Source organism: Vulpes lagopus, chromosome 5 (assembly GCF_018345385.1).
Source record: "Vulpes lagopus strain Blue_001 chromosome 5, ASM1834538v1, whole genome shotgun sequence".
Classification (NCBI taxonomy): Eukaryota; Metazoa; Chordata; class Mammalia; order Carnivora; family Canidae; genus Vulpes; species Vulpes lagopus.
This window is the reverse complement of record NC_054828.1, coordinates 46,172,830-46,195,651: the sequence shown is the minus strand read 5'-3', so window position 1 is coordinate 46,195,651 and position 22,822 is coordinate 46,172,830. Positions and strand designations below refer to the sequence as shown.

General features: G+C 45.6%; 2 protein-coding genes across 4 annotated transcripts in view; both read right to left on the bottom strand.

Annotated features, from left to right (window-relative positions):
- LOC121491764 overlaps window positions 1-8,502 on the bottom strand; it is a 123,349-nt gene extending 114,847 nt beyond the window's left edge. Inside the window, exon 1 of the mRNA XM_041756943.1 lies at window positions 7,828-8,502. Coding sequence (XP_041612877.1) covers window positions 7,828-8,502 — 675 coding nt within the window. The remainder of the gene's footprint in view (window positions 1-7,827) is intronic.
- Window positions 8,503-18,536: 10,034 nt separating this feature from the next.
- B3GNT2 (UDP-GlcNAc:betaGal beta-1,3-N-acetylglucosaminyltransferase 2) overlaps window positions 18,537-22,822 on the bottom strand; it is a 30,597-nt gene continuing 26,311 nt past the window's right edge. For all 3 annotated transcript variants that reach the window (XM_041754261.1, XM_041754262.1, XM_041754260.1), the window contains exon 2: window positions 18,537-21,076. In XM_041754261.1, the coding sequence (XP_041610195.1) occupies window positions 19,874-21,067 (1,194 nt within the window). In that variant the 5' untranslated portion in view covers window positions 21,068-21,076 and the 3' untranslated portion in view covers window positions 18,537-19,873. The remainder of the gene's footprint in view (window positions 21,077-22,822) is intronic.

Here is a 22,822-nt window from a genome sequence, read left to right as displayed (position 1 = left end):
GGTATATAGAGACAACGGAATACTACTCAGCTGCAGAAAAAGAATGAAATCTTGCCATTTGCAACAATGGAGATGCACCTAGAGGGAATAATGCTGGGAAATAAGTCAATCAGAGAAGACAAACACCATATGATTTCACTCATATGTGGAGTTTAAGAAACAAAACAACTATAAAAAGAGAAAAAAAAACCAGACTTTTAAATATAGAGAACAAACTGGTGATGCCAGCAGAGAGATAGGTGGGGTCAAATAGTGAAAAGAATTAGTTTAAGAAACAAAACAACTATAAAAAGAGGAAAAAAACCAGACTTTTTTTTTTTTTCAGACTTTTAAATATAGAGAACAAACTGGTGATGCCAGCGGAGAGATAGGTGGGGTCAAATAGTGAAAAGAATTAGTTTAAGAAACAAAACAACTATAAAAAGAGAAAAAAAAAAACAGACTTTTAAATATAGAGAACAAACTGGTGATGCCAGCAGAGAGATAGGATGGGTCAAATAGTGAAAAGAATTACAAATACACTTGTGAAGCACTGAGCAATGTATAGTGTTGAGTCGTTATATTGTACACTTAAAACTAACATAACACTGTATATTAATTATACTTGAATAAAAAAAGGAAAACGTGTGTTTTGCTTTTGTTGGGTGGAATGTTGTAAGTCAAGTTCATCAATAATGTTGTTCAAATCTTCTAAATCTTTAATGATGTTCTATCTTCATGTCCTATCAATTGTGGAAGGAAGGGTAATGAGATCTTCAACCATTGGTTGTTTGTTTTGGTTTGTTTGTTGTTGGTTTTTTAAAAAGATTTTATTTATTTGACAAGGAGAGAGCACAAGATGGCAGAGGGGCAGAGGGAGAGGGAGAAGCAGACTCCCCGGTGAGCAGGGAGTCCCATGTGGGGGGCTAAAGGCAAATGCTTAACCAACTGAGCCACCCAGGCCCCCCTTCAACCACACTTGTGAATTTGTTTATTTCTCCTTGCTTTAGTCTTTACTTTATGTATTTTGAAGATCTGTTAGGGACATAAACATTTATGATTTTTATATCTTCTTGATGAATCAGCCCCTTTGTCATTGTAAAATGACTTTATCTCTATGGTTTCAACCTTATCTGACATTAATATAGCCACCCCAGCTTTCTTCTAACTAGAATTTGCATGTTTATCTTTTTCCATTCTTTTATTTTTACCCTAAGTATCTTTATATTTAAGTGTGTTTCATGTAGGCAGCATATCATTTGGTCTTGTTTTGATAACTAACCTGACAATCCTTATCTTTTTTTTTTTTTTTTTTTGAGAGAGAGAGAGAGAGAGAGAGAGAGAGAGAACATGCACACATGTGCATGGGGGCGGGTGCAGAGAGAGAGAGGGAGAGAAAGAATCCTAAGCAGGCTGCAAGCACAGTGGGGAACTCGACTCAGGGCTCGATCTCAGGACCCTAAGATCATGACCTGAGCCAAAATCAAGAGTCAGATACTTAACTAACTGAGCCACCCAGGCACCCCAAAATAATTAGGTTTTTGTTTTAAAATTTTATTTTATTTATTCATGAGAGACAGAGAGAGAGAGGCAGAGACATAGGCAGAGGGAGAAGCAGGCTCCCCACAGGGAGCCCGATGCAGGACTCGATCCCAGCACCCTGGGATCACAACCTGAGCCAAAGGCAGACGTTCAACCACTGAGCCATCCAGGTGCCCCCATAATTAGGTTTTAAGTCTATCATCTTGCCATTTGTTTCTATTGGTCCTATATGTCCTTTGTTTCCTTTTTCTGCCTATTTGTAGATTAACTAGCACATTTTATGATTCTATTTTCTCTCCTTTACTGGCTTATTAGCTATAATTCTGTTTCTTTATTTTAATGGTTGCTTTAGGATTTATTGCGCACGTCTTTAACTTATCACAATCTACCTTCAAGTGATATTATACCATTTCTCATACCGTATAAGAACCTTACAGTGGTATGCTTCCATTTTCCCCCTCCCAGCCTTTATGCTATTGTTTTCATGTATTTTACTTTTAAATTATGTGGTAAACCCCATAATACATTGTTATTTTTGTTTAAGCAGTCAATTATCTTTTGAGATGTTAAGGAATATAGCGGTGCTGTCAGAGAGGCTTTCTCAGCCTGTGAGCTGCAATCTACCCTGGGACTGAGAGCCAGAAAGTGCCTGGGGCCCCAAGCCTTTCTCAAGAGCTTCCTATTAGTATTTCTCAGCCAGCATAGGAAGCATGAGAACCAGCATAATGACAAAGATCAGATTAAGGACACTGCCTTCCTCTTAGGCCTACTGTTTCTGATGGCCTCAAGTAGCTGCCCTCTGTTAAGGAAGAAAGAACTGCACTTAGAGCAACCAGTAAATAACTGAAATTTCAGAATGCTGAACTGTTTAAATGAGATTTTATGAAATATTTGGCTGTGGTTACCCAGTCATATAGCTGGCAGGAGGCCAATAGCTGGAAGCCTCCTAAGTGCCAGCAGGACTTTTTTGGCAACAAGACCGCAAGTCAGGCCTGTAAGCTGGTCTTGAACCACAGGATTCCATCTGGTTGCCCCAGAGTCTGGCATTTGACTTTGCTCCTTTCAGCACAATCCCCTCCTCCAGGCCAGCCTTCTGGTTTTCTGGGGCTTCATGTCTATCATAGTGACCAAGTTACACCGGTGGCCTTCTCCACATTTCCCACACCAGATTCCCCTCTGCTACTCATTACAAGATCTCTCGACACTATTCAAGGGCTAGGGGCCTGCCTGCTGGACTAGATTTACATTAGGATCACCCCCCAGTCTCCACCCTGCCCAATGGCAGGCCAATCTCCAGGTACCAGATTGTCTAGTCGGGCCTGAACTGCTGCCATCACCACCCACGTATTGAAAAAGGAGACTTCGAATGTCATGAAATCCACCTGCCTACCTGGGCAGGGTCCTCCATGCGTGGTCAACTACTAGTGTTTCTCTCAATTAAGTAAGGTGTCTCCGAATATAACTTCCACCCGAGGTTCTATTCTGAGATCTTGTCAATTTAAACAGGACTTCCCTACTTTCCCCTCTACCCAACCACCCTTCAGATGGAAGACATCTTTGATCACGTGTTCCTTTTGCCTTCTCTCCTCAAAACCAAAACATTTTTAGTTGAATTAAACTTAAAAACAAATTATTGAGCCCTACTAAGGATATGTAAGATATAGCTAGACCCAGAGATGGAAAAGTAGGAAGAAGGAATTCTGATCTCTGCAGTAAGGAATTATTTTCCTACTTGATGGGAAGTGGAGTAGAGCCCGGCTCAGAGGACTCTGAAACTTATGCAATTTTGTGGCCCTCTTAAGAATTAAAAAAAAAGAAAGAAAAAACAAAAACACACACACACACACACACAAAAGAGGGACGCCTGGGTGGCTCAGCAGTTGAGCGTCTGCCTTCAGCTCAAGGAGTGATCCTGGGGTTCCAGGACATTGGACTCCCTGCTTCTCCCTCTGCCTGTGTCTCTGCCTCTCTCTCTCTCTCTCTCTCTTTCTGTGTCTCTCATGAATAAATAAATAAAATCCTTAAAAAAATAATACAAAACTGCAAATACACACAATTTTTTTCTTGAAATAAGAAAGGAAATCACAACAAATGAAAAACTATATAAACTCTAGAAACAGAATCATAAAACCCAGAAAAATTACTTATTTTCATAAACTGTCAGACATATATATCTCTTTAATACTTTTTCCCTACCTTTTTTCAGTCCACACACTCTCTGGTTGCTCCTTCATATAACAATAAACTTGTGAAATAATTTTTAAAAATATTTTATTTATTTATTCTTGAGAGACACAGAGAGAGAGGCAGAGACACAGGCAGAGGGAGAAGCAGGCTCCATGCAGGGAGCCCGACATGGTACTCGATTCTGGGTCTCCAGGATCACTCCCTGGACTGAAGGCAGGTGCTAAACCACTGAGCCACCCGGGCTGCCCTGAAATAATTTTTTATAGAAAAAAACCAGAAGGATAATTTAGTCTTTCCTCTACCATGTTTGATCAAAACTTGCTTTTCATTGACAGTTTAGAAAAGTCTCTTTCACCTCTCCAGCTCAGCTTCACAATTCATTATTTGTAATGTCATGTATATTGTTGGATTTTTCCCAAATTTGGGGAAAACTGTCAAGTTCATTCCATATCAGAGCTATATATAATTTCAGGGACTTTCAAGTTTTCTTGTGTGGTGACTCATCTTATTCTTTGAATTGACTACACTCACTATCCAGTTTGCCACCAATATTTTTGTAGTGGCTTATTGTGAGTTACATATGCTTTTATGTTATGTCAATGTTTTATATCAATAGCAAAAACTTGGTAAGAATCTATATTGCTGTGCTTGGGAGATGCCATTTCAGGCTGAAGAGCAGTCTGAGCACAAACAAGCCTGGAAAAGACAAGAGTTCCATGGATGAAGCCAAGGGTATGTGGATGGTGGCAATGGGTGATAAGATTAGGATATTAGACCAGGTGGGGAAGTGGAAAATCGTGTCAAACAAAGCCAACGTGTAACGACAGACTCTCATGCCTTCAAGCATAAGAATCAAAGCTTCTGATGGATCACTGAGAATAAGAAAGCCAATCTAGTGTTAAGTCCATGAGATGAACCTTGGAATGAATCCTAACGCTGCCAAGTACCAGTCTGTGAAACTCTGCAGCAGCAACACGACTTTACACAGAAACGACTGCAAGCCACGTGAATGGATGTTCCTAAATCCTGCTACAAGAACCTCCAAGTCAACTTCCCTTAGCCAAGTCCTGAAAATACCCCAGCCATTCCCACCAACCAGACTCCAGGAAGTATGAGAGAAGGGAAGCTGAAGTAGTAAGAGAAACCAACCCCAACTGACTGCAGGTAAAACATTTTCTGTAAATTTTACAAAAACATATGACCACATGAACACATTGCTAGGGACTCTCCCAGGGCTATGCAAGGGGCCAAAGTAAGTGAGGAGCCCAGAAACTTAAGTTTCTCTAGTTTCCTAGTACATTCAGCTCTTGGGTGAGAGCAGAAAACAAAAACCACATACACACTATTTTAATTATCTCCTGTTGAGTAACAAATCATACCAAAACTTCGTGCTTTCAAATCACATACTTTTATGATCTCAGGATATAGGGTTGGGAACCCAGGCACAGTCAGCTGGGTCCCCTGCCTCATGGTCTCTCACAAGGCTGCAGTCAGGGTGTTGGCCGAGGCTCTGCAATCTCCTCTGAAGACTCAACTAGGGGAAGAGTGGCTTCAAAGCCCCTTCATGTGGTTGTTGGCAGGATTCACTTCTTTGAGGACTCAGACTAACTGCCTCACTTCCTAGTTGGCAGAGGGCCAGAGACCACCCTCCGTTCCTTGCCACATAGGCCTTTCCAACATGGCAGCTTGCTTCATGAAAACCCCCAAAAGAGAGAATTTGCTCACAAGACAGGAGTCACAATCATTGAGAGACATGGAAGGGACATCTCGTTATCTTTGCTGTAGTCTATTGGTTACAGGCAAGTCACTAAGTTTAGACATGTGGCGGCTCCAAGAAGCAAGCTGATCTCTAGAATGATTCTCAGTCTCCCTCCACTGGCAGGGACACGAGGCAGGACACAGCTGGCTGGGCGGCCCACAGGGTGCGGCAGGAAGTTGGAGTATCTCTTACAGGCTGTGGACACAGGAAGTGGTGGAGATGGAATGCCAGACTCCAGTCCAAATGGCTCATGCTGAGACCCAGTTCTCAAAATGAGTCATTAAATGCAGGACTGGGACAGAAATCAAAGCCAAGAACAGAGGAACATGAGAGCTGGACAAGAAGTAATTCAGGTAGTCCTTCAGGGAAGTGGCCAGCACCGCGGCACGCTGTCTACCCATCCTCAGCTTATCTTTGCATGGGCAGTTGGTCCATTAAGAGGCTGGGATGTGACAGACAGACAGAAAGGACATAATAAAGAGTTAGTAAGTATGTGGAACAAACAGTTCCCTGCTTTTTCTTCCTCCCCTCTCTGGAGACCTTTTTTTTTTTTAAGATTTTATTTACTTATTCATGAGAGACACACAGAGAGAGGCAGGGACACAGGCAGAGGGAGAGGCAGGCCCCACACAGGGAGCCCGATGTGGGACTCGATCCCGGGTCTCCAGGATCACGCCCTGGGCTGAAGGCAGGGGCTCAACTGCTGAGCCACCCGGGGATCCCCCATCTGGAGACCTTCTGAGCGCCACTCGAACTCTTCTTCTTTCAACGAATATTACCTTGTTCATCTATTCAGCCAACAGCTGTGTATCGAGCTCCAATTACGGAAATGTATAGAGGTGAACACAACAGATACCTGCCCTTACAGAACTTTCCATCTACCTTCCCATAAAAACTGGGTGGAGAAAACAAAGATTAAATTCAAATTAAATCGGGGTGGCTCAGTGGTTTAGCGCCTGCCTTCCGCCCAGGGTATGACCCTGGAGACCTGGGATCAAGTCCCATGTCAGGCTCCCTGCATGGAGCCTGCTTCTCCCTCTTTCTGTGTCTCTGCCTCTCTCTCTCTGTCTTTCATGAATAAATAAATAAAATCTTTAAAATTTTTTTTCAGGGGATCCCTGGGTGGCTCAGTGGTTTGGTGCCTGCCTTTGGCCCAGGGCGCAATCCTAGGGTCCCGGGATCGAGTCCCACACCGGGCTCCCGGCATGGGGCCTGCTTCTCCCCCTGCCTGTGTCTCTGCTTCTCTCTCTCTCTCTCTCTCTCTCTCTGTGTGTGTGTGTCTATCATGAATAAATGAATAAAATCTTTAAAGAAAAATTTTAAAAGAAATTTTTTCAAATTAAATCAGCCAATCGGGTTAGTACAAAACCTTAGGAAACACTTTGGAAATCTGAAACTATTGCCTATTTACTCACATACTTCCTCCTTCCAGGAAATGCCTACTATTCTAGGCATTTACTCAGTAAATGGACAACTACCTCTGGAGCTCCTCTCCTGGGCAGGGTACAGAGGTGACTAGGACCGACATGCCTCTGCCCTGGAGAACTTTCATTTCAGTTGGCAGGAGACCATATGCAAGCAAAGACACCAGAGCTTTGAAGACAAAGGAGGTAACAGGACAGCAGGCACGAGGGGCCTCTGGCCCAGAGGAACACCGAGGCTAATGGGGGGGACACACGGCAGCACAGCAAAGTGGCTCCCCCAGGCAACTACAGCCCTTTGCTCAGAATGCACCCCAGACGCCATGCAACTGGCTCACAGGCAGGCAGGGGTCTCAGGGCATCACGGGATCAGAATTACGGAATTTCAGCATCAGCAGAGGCCCTAGGCCTTTACTTTATCTCCAGCACTGGGAGGGAGTAAACGACGACCAGGGGACAGCCCAGCCTGCAGGCGGAAAGCATTGAAAGGACCCTTCCCGCGGCCTGTAAACCCAGTGGAGCCTAATGTGAAGGTCCTGTCTTTTACCGGTGTTGGGGGAGCTGGGAATTGATGGATTTGGTCTGGTTTTGCCCAAGAATTGGAACTGAGTCCCTGCCTTACCTTTTCTTCTCCTTAGATTCAGTGAAATTTTATTCCGTAACAAGTTGCTTGAGCTAAAAGCCACTCACCATACAATTCACCCCCTGCAAGTGTACGAGGTCAGGGGTTCTCAGTACATCCACAGTTGTGCGACGGTTATCACGGTGAATTTCAGATCTTTCTCGTCACCCCCAAAAGCAACCCCAAACTCCTCAGTAGTCATGTCCCCTGCCCCCAGCACCTCCAGGCCCTAGGCAATCACTGTCCTGCTTTACCTTTCACTGCCCTCCTGAAATTATTAGGTCACATGCTCTGTGAGTCACAGTTGTGTCACTTACCAACACTTCGCAGTGGCCACAAACCTTCGACAAACAGGTAAGCGTGTGAGAAGAACACCAGGCCCCACGGTGAGTCACGAGGACAGAGCGTGAGTCAGACTCCGGATGACAAAGCCCGAGGGAAGCAGCTGACAGAGGTGGGCACCCCGGGACAGCAGGGTCAAAGGCCAAAAAGCAGGTGCGAGTCATGGCTGGGGACTGGCGAGATGCCACCGCACCGGCGGCCCTGGGCTGCCCCTTGGCAGCCTCCCAACGAGCTTCCTGGAGGCCCAGGGAGACCGCCCCACAGTGGGATAAAGCTGGGGGGCTACGCAAGGAGAGAGTCCCCCACTTGCCAGCTGTGTGGGCTTGGGGGCACATTCCCTGGTAAGCCTCACTCTCCTGGTCGGGAACCCCAAGGGCGGGGGGATGGCAGCGCGGGCTCCGGGACACCCCCCTCTGCGGCGCAGTGACACACGGCGGGACCCCCAAGGCTTCCCCCAGTGGGGCCCGGAGGTCCTGCCTCTCCACCCCCGCCAATGCCAAGTGCAGCTTTAAAAGAATGATCACGTGATTGTGAGAGTGGGGTACGGTCCTGTGGCTGCTCCAACCTCTGCAGCTCTGCAGCTGGGCCCCAGCCTCCGCAGGCCCCGGACCACCCTGGCAGCTGGGGGCACAGAACTTTCTAATGAGCATCCGTCCACCTTCCCCGTCACCGCTGTGCCAGGCTCTGGAGTGCCTCCTCCTCGAGGGAGGAGCCAGGGTCTGGACTCAGGCTCTCCTTCCCTTGACCATTGGACCCGCACCCCACACTCAGGCTGCATGGGCAGCCAAGCACCCCGCCCTGCCTGCTCTTTTCCCACATCACCAGCATCTTCTCCCGAAGAACTGGATTTTACACGTGCAAACACACACACACAGACACCCCCTTTCCCTGTTGTTGGCTCTTTATGTGTCACCAGAGCAAACACTCAGAGCCTATTAACCTGACCCTGAAAGAGAAGCTGTAAACTGCCTTGCCCAGGGATTCCAGACCTGCCCAGAATACACCCTGGGAGGAAGGAAGGGACTACCCCGCTTCCTGAGTTTTTCTACCCAAATTCTTTGCCCTAAGACAAATACATCCAGTCCCATCTCCAGCTGCCTACCCGTGTCTCAGGGTAGGAGTCGGGAGGCTCTCGGAGCAGGCCTCAGCCCGAAACTTGAAACTCGGGGAAGGAGTGAGGCTTTCCTGGTATCAGCCAGGACCAAGGAACGCAACTCCAGCCAACCTGGGCCACAAAGGGAATGTATCGGCCCCCGCGGCCAGCCAGGGCAGGGGGAGCACTTCCAGGTCACCTTTGCTCTCTCCACTCCCCCCTTTCTGCTTCCACACATGTTGTCCTTATTCCTTTGCTAATGGAAAGCTTTGCACAGACAGCAGGGAGCTGGCGGGGTAACTCCAACGGCCCCATTTAGCAGCCCCAAGAAAGAACCGCTCCCCTCCCCTAGCCCCAGAGACTCCAACAGGCCGACCATCTCCAGGAGGAGGAGGATGGAGGAGAGCATTCTGGGCAGGCAAAAATAGTAGCTACGACAATCCTCTACATGGCAGCTGTTTTCAAACATGAGAAACTTCTCCTCTCTGAGTAAAAATAGAGCCCAAATGCTCTAAAGTAGAGGAAGAGTCTGGAAGGCCAAGAATGCTGCCGAAAACAGCCATTCTGTAAATAAAGCGCTGTGTGCTAGAGTAGGACAAGGAGCCTCCTGGAAAGCAGTTCACAGTGGGCCACCCGTGAGCACAGTGACATCCCCTGACCCTGCCCGAGGAGCCCCTGTGCTCACCTAGAGGGAACACGGTTACTTTAGCTTGGGCATCCTTGCCCTGCGTGGGAAGAAAAGGCAGGCATCTCCCACATCCGACTTCGGTGCTCTCTCCACCCCCAACCTGACTCTCCTCCTCCGGCATGACCCCTAAAGGCTGCCCAGTGCTGCAATGCACCCCCTCATTGGTGAAAACCCCACCGCCTGCTAGAGGAGGAGGTCCACCTTTGTCCACTCCAGGTCCACGAGGAGAGGGACTGTGGGTCCTCAGGTTCTGATCCAGACCCCAACCACAAGGGGTATGGGACAGCTTCCCCCACAACCATAGTCACCGCGGAAATAAACACATTCTTGGGGCACCTGGGTGGCACAGTCGGTTGAAGGCAACTCTTGGTTTTGACTCAGGTCACGATCTCAAGGTCATGAGAACCAGCCCTGTGGTGAGCTCTGTGCTCAGCGTGGGGTCTGCTTGAAATTCTCTCCCCTTCTCCCTCTACCCCTCCTGCTTCTGTTCCCTCTCACTCAAATAAATAAATAAATCTTAAAAAAAAAAAAAAAAAAGAAGTAAATGCATTCTTTAAAGACAAATGAACACTTCCTATTGTTAGCACAGGGGCTTTGCCCCTACCCTGAGGAACAGTAGGCTCTTGCCCCACCCTGATCCCCACATGCTGGGGAGCATTCAGCTCTCTGTACCCTTCCTGAAGCTTCAGATATTTTGTTTTTAGGATTGTTGTGGTTTTTTTTTTTTTAATATTTGTTTGTTTGAGAGAGAGACCAGGAGTGGGAGGGACAGAGGGAGAGAATCTCAAGCAGAGTCTGTGCTGAGTGCAGAGCCCAAAGCGGCACTTGATCTCACGACCCTGAGATCATGACCTGAGCCAAAACCAAGAGTCAGATGCTTAACAGACTGAGCCAGCCAGGCGCCCCAAAGCTTCAGATATTTTGAATGAGAGCGCCAACCGTGTGCGAGGAAGTGACTGGTGGGAGGTGGTGGGTCACATGGGATGAAGAGGATAAACGAAGGAGCAGTAACAGTAGCCAACACCAGAGGAGGAAAAGCAGAGCAAGAAGAGGCACAGAGGGAGCAACGATGACGACGAAGAAAGCAACAGGCGCCATTCCCTGAGCTCCTCCTGCACGCCAGGCTCCACCGCTTCACAGGCATTCACTCATTTAATGACTTGTACATCTTAAACGTGGAGTGTCCCCCAAAGGTATTTTTTAACTGCAAAGAGAAAGATGGTACCTTCCTGAGGTAGAAACCCAACAAACGTGTTAAAAATTACCAGGAATTGGATAATACCGTCCACTATTGGCACCATAAACCCCCGATGCGATGCACTGAGGACCGACCACCTTTTCTGTGATATTCTTGCCCCAAATCCACAATCTCATTCTAATTGTGAGAAAACATCAGACAGACCCAAACTGAAGGAGTCGGCTCTTCAAGAGCACTCTTCGGAAGTGTTAAAGTCGTAAAAGGCAAGGAGATGTGAAGAAACTGCAACAGATTAGAGGAGTGCAAGGAAAAATAACTTCTTGCCATGTGGGGCCTTGAACAGGATCCTGGAACAGAAAATGGGCATTAGTGGGAACAAACGGTAGAGTTCAAGACCTGTCGTGTAGGCAAGAGAAGGTTGGTTTCCCGTTGTCGGTTTGTCCAGCACTGATCGCGACCACTGCAGCTCGGTTATGTACGATGTGAACATCAGGGAAAGTCGGGGGCGGGGGGTACTCCTGTACTACAGCTGTTCTGTATGTCCCAAATTAATTCAAAATTTGAGGTGTTTAACTATTTTTGCATTTAAAGTTTTCTAAGTGCAAGATTTCTTTTTTTTTTTTAATTAAGATTTTATTTATTGATTCATGAGAGAGACACAGAGAGAGGCAGAGACACAGGCAGAGGGAGAAGCAGGCTCCATGCGGGGAGCCCCATGTGGGACTCGATCTCAGGACCCCGGGGTCATGGCCTGGGCCGAAGGCAGATGCTCAACCACTGAGCCATCCAGATGCCCCTAAGTGCAAGATTTCTCCAAACAAATCAATCCATCTCAGAAGAGCAACTTAGTGGATTGGTCTACAGGAACGAAAAATGCCCAGACTCTGGCTAAGGCAGAGAATATTCTGTCTGCCATCTTGTTAGCAGTTCACCCCAGCTGGGTTTTCACTGCTCCAATAGCCCCTACCGGCCAAGGAGGTCCTCAGCTGTGGGTGCTGGACTGGCACCCATTTCAACAGGCGTTTCTGCAGTTTCTGGGGGGTGTGACCGCGAGACAGGCCACCTCCGACCATGAAATGCTCTCTCCCCTCCCAGTGTCGTGGGCCAGTGGCTCACAATGAGGTCGTTCTGCACCTTCCATCTTGTTCTTTGCTTTCTCGACTGCATTGCACCCCACCCCCTCTTCATTCCTTCCATGGTGACTCACTTTTGGAGGCTTTCACAATCAAATAAATAAAGGCATTTCCCGTCCACTTTTTAAAGCTCAACTACTTCATCCCTCCACGTCCACCACTCCTTTCTCACACCCCACAGAGGGAAAATCAGTGTGACATTATTGCTAAGTGGCTGTGGTGTGCCTACGTGGGATTGTCTTCTTTACCTTTGTGCTTCTCCGGGTTCCTCCCATCTCACCCACAGATCAGAGGCTGCTGCTGAGAATCCGTAGCCCCCGCCTCCTGGCTGACTGCAGTCCCAGGAGCAGGCCCAGGGGTCCTCAAGTTTCCAGGGAGCAGAACAAACGGGACTTGCACCCCGTCGCTGTGCTAGACTTCGGCACCTGTCATCTGGCTCCTGTGGCGTCGCCCAGTTAGGTGTCCTGCTAGGCCCCTGCAAGCCTGGCCCTCGACTTGACTGTCTTTGTGCCGAGCCAGCAAAGTTCTGTTCTCGTTCCCTTCTGTCCATCCCCACAGACTGGAAGTAAATCACCCAATGATTAGTTAATACCTCATCGTTGTGCCACATTTTGCAAGGAGGTGGGGCAAGTGGAAAAATGAATTCTGACCCCGGTGCCTTGAACCCTTGGACAAGAGGAAGAAGAGCCCAGGGGGCTATTGCTTCAAAGGAGGCGAAGGCTGGGCCTTTCTCTAGTGTCCACGGACATCTGGGGTGGGGCCAGGCGAGGCCGGCAGGACTGGATCACTTCCCGCCCGTCCAGGAAGTTTTGGCCGCTGGAGGGGTGCTGCGTGGGCAGCGTCTGTGAATGGAGCCCAGAGCCCCCTCCAAGGCCACCTCCCCAGCTGCTGAGCTTTGCACAGAGGGCCGCACGGCGGGAGCATAAGGCGGAGGGAAACCGCTCCGTCCCAGGCCCTTCAGGCTGGTTCCAGTTGTCACCAACAGCAGACCAACAACCAGGAGGACAGGGAGGTCAATGTGGCAAAATCTACAGAGGTCGGGAATGACGAGAAACAGGGCTGGGGCCTCCTGCCTGGGCTCAGGAAAGGGGACAGTCCAGCGCTGGCCTCCTCCCCCTGCTCAAATCACCTGGAAACGACAACAAAGGGATAAGAAAATGAAGAAACCCAAGGCAGCACTGGTGACAAAGATGGTACCATCAATGGAAAGATGGGAAATACATGCAGTTGTATTCTTGGACAAATTGGGTAATGGAAGGACAGTCCAGAAGCTGAAAGAGAGAAAGCAGCAGGGATATGGGGTTGGCCTTCCCAGGGGAGCCTCCTCGCTTAAAAGAGGCAGTGGAGGTGACTTAGTTGGGGCCTGGCTGCACAACAGCTGGACCAACCCCTCCAAACACACACACACACACACATACACAGATGGGTGATCATGAGCTCAGATGCTTAGATGCCAAGGAAGGTTTCCTAACCTGAGCAGAGATAGTGCTCCGGTTGGCGGAGAGGCCGAGTAGAACACCCTGACACACACCCGAAGCGAAGAGAAGCCAGCCCAACATCTGGGGTCCAGCGACCTGTGCCCACCTGTCCCTGAAAGGCTCCTGGCCCATACCAGGACCCTGCCCCTACGGACCCGCACCCGGCCTCCCAGGGCAGGGAAGTAGAGTTGGCGGTGAACAGCCTTGAAAAGAAACCCTTTCCAGGGACTTGCACAAGTCCGTTCAGTACATTCATTCACCGAAACGGCCACTTAGTTTTCTCTCCCATGAAAATTAAGATGAAAAACAGGGGCGCCTGGGTGGCTCAGCTGCTTAAGCAGCTGCTTGTACTCAGGTCATGACCCTCGGGTCCTGGGATGGGGTTCCCCATCGGGCACCCCTGCTCATGCTCTTTCTCTCTCTCTGATATATAAATGTTTAAAAAAAAATTAAGGTGAAAAAAAGCATAACTGAGGCCTGAGGTAGCTCATTAAGAATTATCAAAATAAAACCGAGCTGACTCCTCTAAGTGAGTCACTGCAACCACAAAGAACGGGCTGCTATGGAAAGAAGAGTAATAAAACAAGATACTGTTTGGGGAATTAAAAAAGAAAAAAGATGGTCAAAATAAAAGATTTCTACAGAGGCCCAAGCAAAAGAATGGTTACGACTGGAAGTTAATTTTTTTTTTGTTTTGCTGCAAAAAGCTTTATTGCGTCCATTTGGTCCGTAGCTTGGGAGAGGGCTGCCTCCTGGCCGCAGGGAGAGGCCCCGGCACCTGGTGGGGGTAGGGGGCCCCCCAGAGGCCCCTGGGCTTCCGAGGCTCCCCTTCCCCAGGGACCCTCGCCCCCCCGCGGGGGGAGTCGGCCTGTGGAGGGGCCTCCCTCGAGGGAGGTGCTTGGTGCCCGCAGGTGCTTGGACGGCGGCCTCCGCCTCGGAGGACTGGCTCCGAGGCTCCTGGGAGCTCAGGGTTCATCAGTAACAAAGAGCTAAGCTCCAAATAGAATTTTGGCTGGACCAGGAGGCAGAGGGTGGCTGTTGGCTCCGAAGGTTGCCCTGGAGAAAAGGTCGGTCGGAAGGCGGTTGGCGGCCTGGAGAAGGGGAGCCCCGGGGCTGTTCGGCCTGGAGAAGGGGAGCCCCGGGGCTGTTCGGTCCACACGCTGCTGACCCAAGAGACAGAGTCGAGACCTCGGGGCCCACTGCTGGAAACCAAATTATTTTTGTATTGGATCGCGGGGTAAGTGACCGCACACCCTGACTAAAGATCATTGTAGACTCAGAAGGGGTCACATCATGGTGGGACACTTATTCCTCAATAGCCCAGGCCCTCAGCCTGAGAAGGGATCATTCTGGGGCACGTTTTCCACACTGTTCTCCAGAGATGTCCCATGGACTGAGCTCCAGTTCCGCAGTGGCAGCTGGCTTAACACATCCTCCTTACTGGTTGCCTTCCTTCCCAACATCCCCTCCTCACTGAACCACGTACCCAAAAAAACTACTTGTGCTAGAATCTTTCTCCCACGGACTATTTCTGGAGGAATCCAAACGAAGAGCATTTTTTCATTTTCCTGAAAGTTAAAGAAAAGATGATAAAGTTGGTGCCAGGACCAGGGTTACTGTTGACATTTCAATAGAATGGTTAGGAAAAGCCAACCTGGGGAAGGGCTTGGTGATGAGCAAGAGGAGAATGTTAGTCGAAGACAGGCCAGGAAAAGGCTTGTCACAGGACGGCAGGTCACCTGGGCAATGAGAAGCCCTTGCTAACACTCGGGATGCAATTTCTTCCTGTGGCTCACTGCTTGATAGGACCAGAGCATTCCCCTGATGCAGGGCAGCTGTTGGGAAGCCGCAAGCACCTTTGTCCAACCAGCAGGCCTCTGACTTAGAAATAAGCCCTGGGATTACAATCAAATTAAAAACTCCATTTTTGCTGCTTCGATGCAATCATACCTCCCCTGTCACAATGCACACGAGGCAGGAAGAAAGCAATTGCCAAAGGTCAAGAGCCACCATGGTTTCTTGGGTGGAAATTGCTAAACAGGAAAAGTCACACACAAAAGTGACAGAAACAGGACTCCATTATTTCAATTGAAGAGTTTTAAAATTTATGGATTTCTAAGATTTTATTTATTTGACAGAGTGCGAGAGCACAAGCAAGGGGAGTGCAGAGGGAGAAGAAGCAGGCTCCCTGCTGAGCAGGGAGCCAGCAGCTCGAGCCCAGGACCCTGGGATCATGACCTGAGCCGAAAGCAGAGGCTTAACCCAATGAACCACCCAGGTGCCTCTAAATTTTATATATGTACATGTAATAGACACACTAATGCTGTATTTCAATTATTCTAAGATGTAATATTCCATATTTTAACCTCTCTGCAATTGAAGCAAATCATACGGAATTGACTTTTAGTGGTAAATAAAATATTATATCTTAATAATTCATATACAATGTGACAGGGTTGTTTTGGCTCCTTAAATATAAAAAATGCCTCATTCTTGGCCTCTACCTTTTCAAAGCATTAAGACTTGAATGAAGCAGGTCAAATACTTCAATTTTTCAGATTTACTGTTAACCCGAACAAGGTGAGGTTCAGCTTCAAGGTTCTTTGACACATGTCCCTAGCATTTAAAAAAGATAACCAATATACAGTTAACTTTAAGGAAAAATTGAATTTATCCAATAATCACAGCCCAGAGCATGAACAATGTTTTCAACTGTTCTAAACAAGAATTTTTACTTCATCTGGCATTTTTCATAAGAAGGCAAATCACACTGAATTAACGTTTGGCTCAAGTAAAGGCTCATTCATTTCAGTTTTCCTGGAAGTGAGAAGAAGATATCCTTTGCCTTAATAAACATTTTCCCTTTCTGCATCTGAGGGGGCCAAGACAACTCAGAACACCAAACATTCTAGACCATTGTCAATCAGGGGTAAGTAGGAGATGGTCACACTTGGGGAGGCCTTTAACTCTGGATTTAAATTCCAAGGGATACAAAGTATTCATTCCCTCAAACTCTTGACCTCCTTTTCCATTCTCCCTTGAACAAATCAAGAAAGGAAACCAGGGTCAAGGCTGTCTTCTTCATCCATTTCCTCTTAACACCTGCCTGGGTTTATACCTTCATAAACCCAGGCAATGCTTATTCAGCCCTGACCTTCATACTTAAAATCAACATGACTTGGAATAGCCAAGAAAAGACTCAAACATGTTTCTGCTGAGGCCTCAAATGAGCAGGTCTCTAAGAATGAATTAGATGGTGATGCTTACATCCATCAGGTGGAGGCTGAGGGGAGAATCCATCTCGTAGGCACCCAGAGAGGGCTTCATGGACTTCAGAGATCAATCGGTAAACATAATGGAGCCCAATGCACATGTGAAGCTCTAAAACCCAGTATATTCCGTTGCTAAAGAGGACACAAACCCCAAAATGGACATGGATTAGCATAATACAGTCTTTAAGATGCTCCTTTAAGGCAGGAACATACAATGGGAAAAAGACAGTCTCTTCAACAAATGGTGCTGGAAAAACTAGATAGCTACATGCAACAGAATGAAACCGGACCACATTCTTACACCATACACAAAAATAAACTCAAAATGGATTAAAGACCTGAAACCATAAAAAACCTGCAAGAAAACATCCACAGTAAGTTCTCTGACATCTGCCGTAGCAGCATTTTTCTAATAGATTTCCTGAGGCAAGGGGAAGAAAAGCAAAAACAAATTATAAGGGCGACACCAAAATAAGAAGCTCTGTACAGCAAAGGTAACCATCAACAAAACAAAAAAGGCAACTTATTGAATAGAAGAAAATATTTGCACTCGATATATCCATTAAGGGGTTAGTATCCAAAATATATAAAGAACTTCTACAACACACACACAAAGACAGCCCAATTAAAAAATGGGCAGAGGACACGAATAGACCTTTCTCCAAAGAAGACCTACAGATGGCCAACAGACATATGAAAAGATGGTCAACATTAACGAATCATCAGGGAAATGCAAATCAAAACTACAATAAGAGATCACCTCACACCTACCAGAGTGGCTAGAATCAAAATGACAAGAAATAACAAGTGTTGGTGATGACGTAGAGAAAAAGGAATCTTCTTGCACCGATGGGAACGCAAACTGGTACAGCCACGTGGAAAACAGTATGGAGTTTCCTCAAAAATTACAATTACAGAACCGTACGATCCAGTAATTCCACTACTGATATTTACCCACAGAAAACAAAAACACTAATTCAAAAAATCTATGTACCTCTATGTTTACTGCGTTATTATTAGAAACAGTCAAAATATGGAAGTAACTCAAGTGTCCGTGCCTAGATGAATGGATAAAGGAGCCGTGGGTATATACATACTCAATGGAATATCAACCCAACCATAGGACAGAATGCGATCTTGCCATTTGTGACAATATGGATGGACCTAGAGAGTATTATGGTAAGTGAAATAAGTCAGACAAAGACCAATACCATACGATTTCACTTACATGTAGAATCTAAAAAATGAGTGAATAAACAAAACCCATAAACACAGAGAACAAATTGATGGTTGCCAGAGGGAAGAAGGTGGGAGGATGAGCAGGATGGGGAAGGGGAGTGGGAGATACAGGTTTCCAATTATGGAATGAATAAAATTCACAGAAAACGTATAGCACAGGGAATAGTCAACGATATTACAACAGTGTTGTACGGTTGATAGATGGAACTGCACTTCGGTGAGCACCGCCTAATGTACGGAGAAGTCTAATCACTACGTTGTGCAACTGAAACTTGTGTAACATTGTGTATCAACTATACATAAAGAAATTAAAAAGGTGCTGCTTTATTTCCTAATTAAATTTTCTACTCGCCACATATGGAAGCATATATATATTTCTATTCTTCTTTCAGGACTCTAATGGGAAAGCACTTTTAAGAACTTTAAATGCAAAGACAGAGAACCCACTGAGACAGAGCAAAAGTTAAAAGTCGATATTACTATAATAGTTTCTGGGGGGGGGGGAACAGTCTCTTTTGGGAAAATGTAATCAAATATAGGAAACAAAAAGGGATCATAGACCATTACACATTACACACGACAATTAAAAATACAGTGACTTTATTTCCATCTTCTCACAGTCCCCAGTATCACATGTGGTAAGAAGCATCATCTCTATAAACACAAAAATATTTCAAGAAAGCATGTTACAAGATAGTATATGTAAGTAACAGTTTGGCAGAATTTTATCAACTCTAGTAGTTCAGAGTCCCCCTCCCCCACAAAAAAGCCAAGTTTTAAAATTCAAAAATAACAGTTAGCTTTATTTAACATATGTTACACCTTAACACTTAAAATACCATGCTCTAGTTAAATATTTCACCAACAACACTGTATACAAATAAAATATTACACAAAATATATTTAAGAAAATGTTTTGGTCTTTGATCTGAACAATAAATAAAAACACAGGCACTTCCTACACTGAGACAGGGAAGCAGTCTACTCAGAATAATTTTGTATAAGCGACATGTGGAAATATGGCAAGAACAGAATCCTGGAGTTTTAAACTGACAATCCACTCATGAGAAGGTCTGCAATTTCAATTTTTTCACTTAAAGTTCAGAAATGACATATGCTTTCCTGGTCCACATTGAAAAATAATAAGCACAATATGGCTGCCAGGGTCAATTCAATCTTCAGTTGACCGTTACAGAATCAAACTCAGTATCCTCAATCACTAAAAATTGAAAATTATCATGGTATCGCCTACCAAACCAAACACAAGAACAGTTGAATTTTCTCCTCATTATGGCCCATAAGACCAAACAAGGCAAACCAGATATATGCCACACAGTGATTCTCATTTTGCAAAATTAACCTGATTAACACAAGAAAATACTGTTGGGGTGACAGGAAATTTTGACAGAAGTTAATTTTTCTAGACAATTTTAAAAATTCATCCAAATTTCATGAAAATAAATGGAATTCCATTTAACAAAAACCACTGAATCACAGATTACAAAGTCTTTGTAGCCAATACATTTATGAACACCTAAATTGCAGATAATTCACTCTGAATTATAATGGAAAGTAGAAGTATTATCATATGAGGGCAAAACAGAAATAACCAAAAACGGTCAAATTCTAGAAATGTATGATTTCAGATGAGAAGGAAGGCAAATTAGAAAATAATGACCATCAGCCACAGGGAGGATCAGAACCAGTTGTCCCGCCACATCCTCCATAAAAAAAATTACAATCTTCTGCTTTCCCTCTTCAGAAAGTACCACATAGGAGGGCTTAGCGGCCCTCGAATGGATACTACTAATAAAGGCAATTTTGATGGTTTAACATAGAAGTTACCCCTAATGTGAAAGAACACAACATGGGAACTATTCAAGATAGGTCTTTCTATGCAAAACTTAGTCTGTATATATTTCAGCAATTTAAATGAGCACTTTGCAACCGAGACCAAATATCAATCATCTCTTGAGGTTTTCTACTATGTACTAACATCAAATCTACATAGGAACAAATGTTATTCTTGTTTTTCTCTTCTATATCAAACGTCTTGAAGCCTTTATGCTTCTCTGGAACGAGGCCGAGCTTCTGAAGGCACATTCCAGTATAAACGTCATCGATGGGGTAGAGGAGGACCTGGTCAGTTATATTGTACAGCCTCAGGGCCAGGTGGCCAGAGTAGAGGAATCCACCTCCCCCTGCATAAGGCGGATAGACACCAGTGTAAACAACTTCCGGGATGTAGTACTTCAGTTTCTTATCCCGATGAGGTCCAGCATTGTGGATCACATCACCTATAAACAGATCTTTGGCTTTGTTCTTGGATAAGCTATTCAAGTAATTCAGGATGTGATGGGTGTTCACAAAAACATCGTCATCGCCCTTGAAAACGAACTCGGCATTTGGGCAGGAAGCGCTCACCCACCGGAGAAAGAGCACTTCTTTCAGGGACAAGTTGAAGAAAGTGTCTCTGTAGTTCCACATGAGAATGTCTTGGTGCTTCTCGCTCTCAAATTTCAGCATATCTGACAGGTCCGGGTGGTTGTCCTCTGGCGGGGTCTGACCCAGTAGGAAGACTCTCACTACCGTTTGGTTCCCCACGTTGGTTTCTCTGCCCCAAGACTCCCGAATTGCTTGCCTTCTGGCAAAGTGTGGAATGAGGGACTTGATGGCCAGTAATAGGAAGGGTTTCTTCGCACATTTATCTGGTTGATCTATAAGCAGCGAATAATTTCGACATCTCAAATACAGCAGAAAGTCTTTAAATCTGTCTGGCAAATTGCTGAAATCGGAAACTACGGACATGACCCTCAGGTCAGGTTCACAAAAATTTAGATGGCTTATGTTGGAAAACCCGTATGCTTCTCCCGTCTGGTTGGCCAACATGTTCAAAATGGGATTGTACCGCCTGTTCAGCTTTTCTTGCTCTCTGTTCCAGTAGGCCACAGGGGGGGCAGATATCTTCCAGAACTTTTCTTTGGGTATTATTACTTCCCCCTTTCCATTTTTTTCTTGGCTGCCACTTTTGGAGACTTCCACAATCAAATAAATGAAGACATTAACCATCATCAGGATACCCAACAATTTTATTCTTCGACGTCCAACACTCATTTCTCATATCTGGAATAAAAAGGAGGAGGAGCATTGTATTAATTAGATATTTACGAATTTGCATTTGCTGACATAGGTCACTTGCCTCTCTATCATCTCTGGGATAGTGGTTTGGAACAGACTCTGGACTTGGACCGCCTAGGTTCAAACCGTGGCCCTCCCATTTCCGCTCTATGACTGTTGACAAGTTGTATAACTGATGTCTCAGTTTCTCCTTCTACAGAATGGGGACAATAACCTGCTTCACAGGATGACTGCAAGCTTTTGAAACAGTGGCTGGTCCATAACAAGCAGTTCGTGACTGTTAATAGTGTGGCTGTTTCAGACACCTGAGGGCAAAGACCTGCATTTACTAATAAATAACCTCACAGGTAGGTGCTCAACTTCCTTGCTCATAAAGACACACAAATCAGTGTGTTGCAAACTGATTTGCTCACAATCCATAACAAGTACATTTTATATTGTGACCCAGGACACACATTAGCTGTACTTGTACACGTTACAATGTGTGAGTCGCCATGTAATTCGCAAAATTTTCTATTTTGTCTGTTTCATTTTTTAGAAAATGGTGGTCCCAACCCCAAATTGCTTCTCAATCTACCATTTTACAGAAGAAACAAAGGGAGGTGGAGGAGACACTAGCCACCCTGAGTATTCAGAGAAAGAAAATGAAGACTCATACCAGCTTTATCCTACGGGCCCCAAACTAAGAATGACCTGAAAACCATCAACAGAAGAATGAATTATCAAACTGTGGTACATTCATAAATGGAAATTTACATTGTGCGTGAAAGACAGACCTCAGGGGCACCTGGCTGGGTCAGTCAGAAGAGCATGCGTGACTCTTGGTCTTGGGGTCCTGAGTTTTAAGCCCCATGTTGGGTGTAGGGATTGCTTCAAACAAACAAAGTGCTTAAAGAGTAAAGAAGACCTCAAATTCCATTTATGTTAGGTTCAAGAAGGCAAGATTAATAATCTAGGACCTAGAAATCTAAAAATCATAGGGATTGACATTTTGATTGGAAAGGGGCAGGAAAGAACTTTTAGGGCATAGAAATGTACTGTATGTTTCTTGGCCTGAGTGAAGGTCTCATGGCTGTATACATTTATCAAAACTCAAACTGCATACTTAAGATCTCAGCTGTTTATAGCAAAATGAAAGAGGGAAACGAAAATGACATTTTCGTGAAATATCAAAGGCCAAGAATAGACTTCAGGCTGTGGGCAAAAGAAGAAAAGAAAAAGCAAAAAAATAGCTTGCTGGAGATATAATTCCCAAGTTCTAGCACTACTGAGGATACATGACCCAAGAAGAACAACCATTTAGATAAGTTTGATATTAAAAGACAACCCACTGGGGGATCCCTGGATGGCTCCGCGGTTTAGCGCCAGCCTTCGACCCAGGGCATGATCCTGGAGTCCTGACTGAGATCGAGTCCCACATCAGGCTCCCTGCATGGAGCCTGCTTCTTCCTCTGCCTGTGTCTCTGCCTCTCTCTCTCTGTGTCTCTCATGAATAAATAAAATCTTTTAAAAATAAAATAAAAATAAAAGACAACACACAAAAGTGGAATGGCAATACATACTCTAAGGAATTTTCTCATCAGGTTAATTCTACAACAGAGACTCTACACTTAGAATTCCTAAGAACTATTGCATCCCAGGCATGGTGTAGTGTCAGGAGGATTCAGTGAATCTATGAAGTAGGTGTTGTTACTTTTATTCCCATTTTATACCCGAGGAAACAGATTTAAA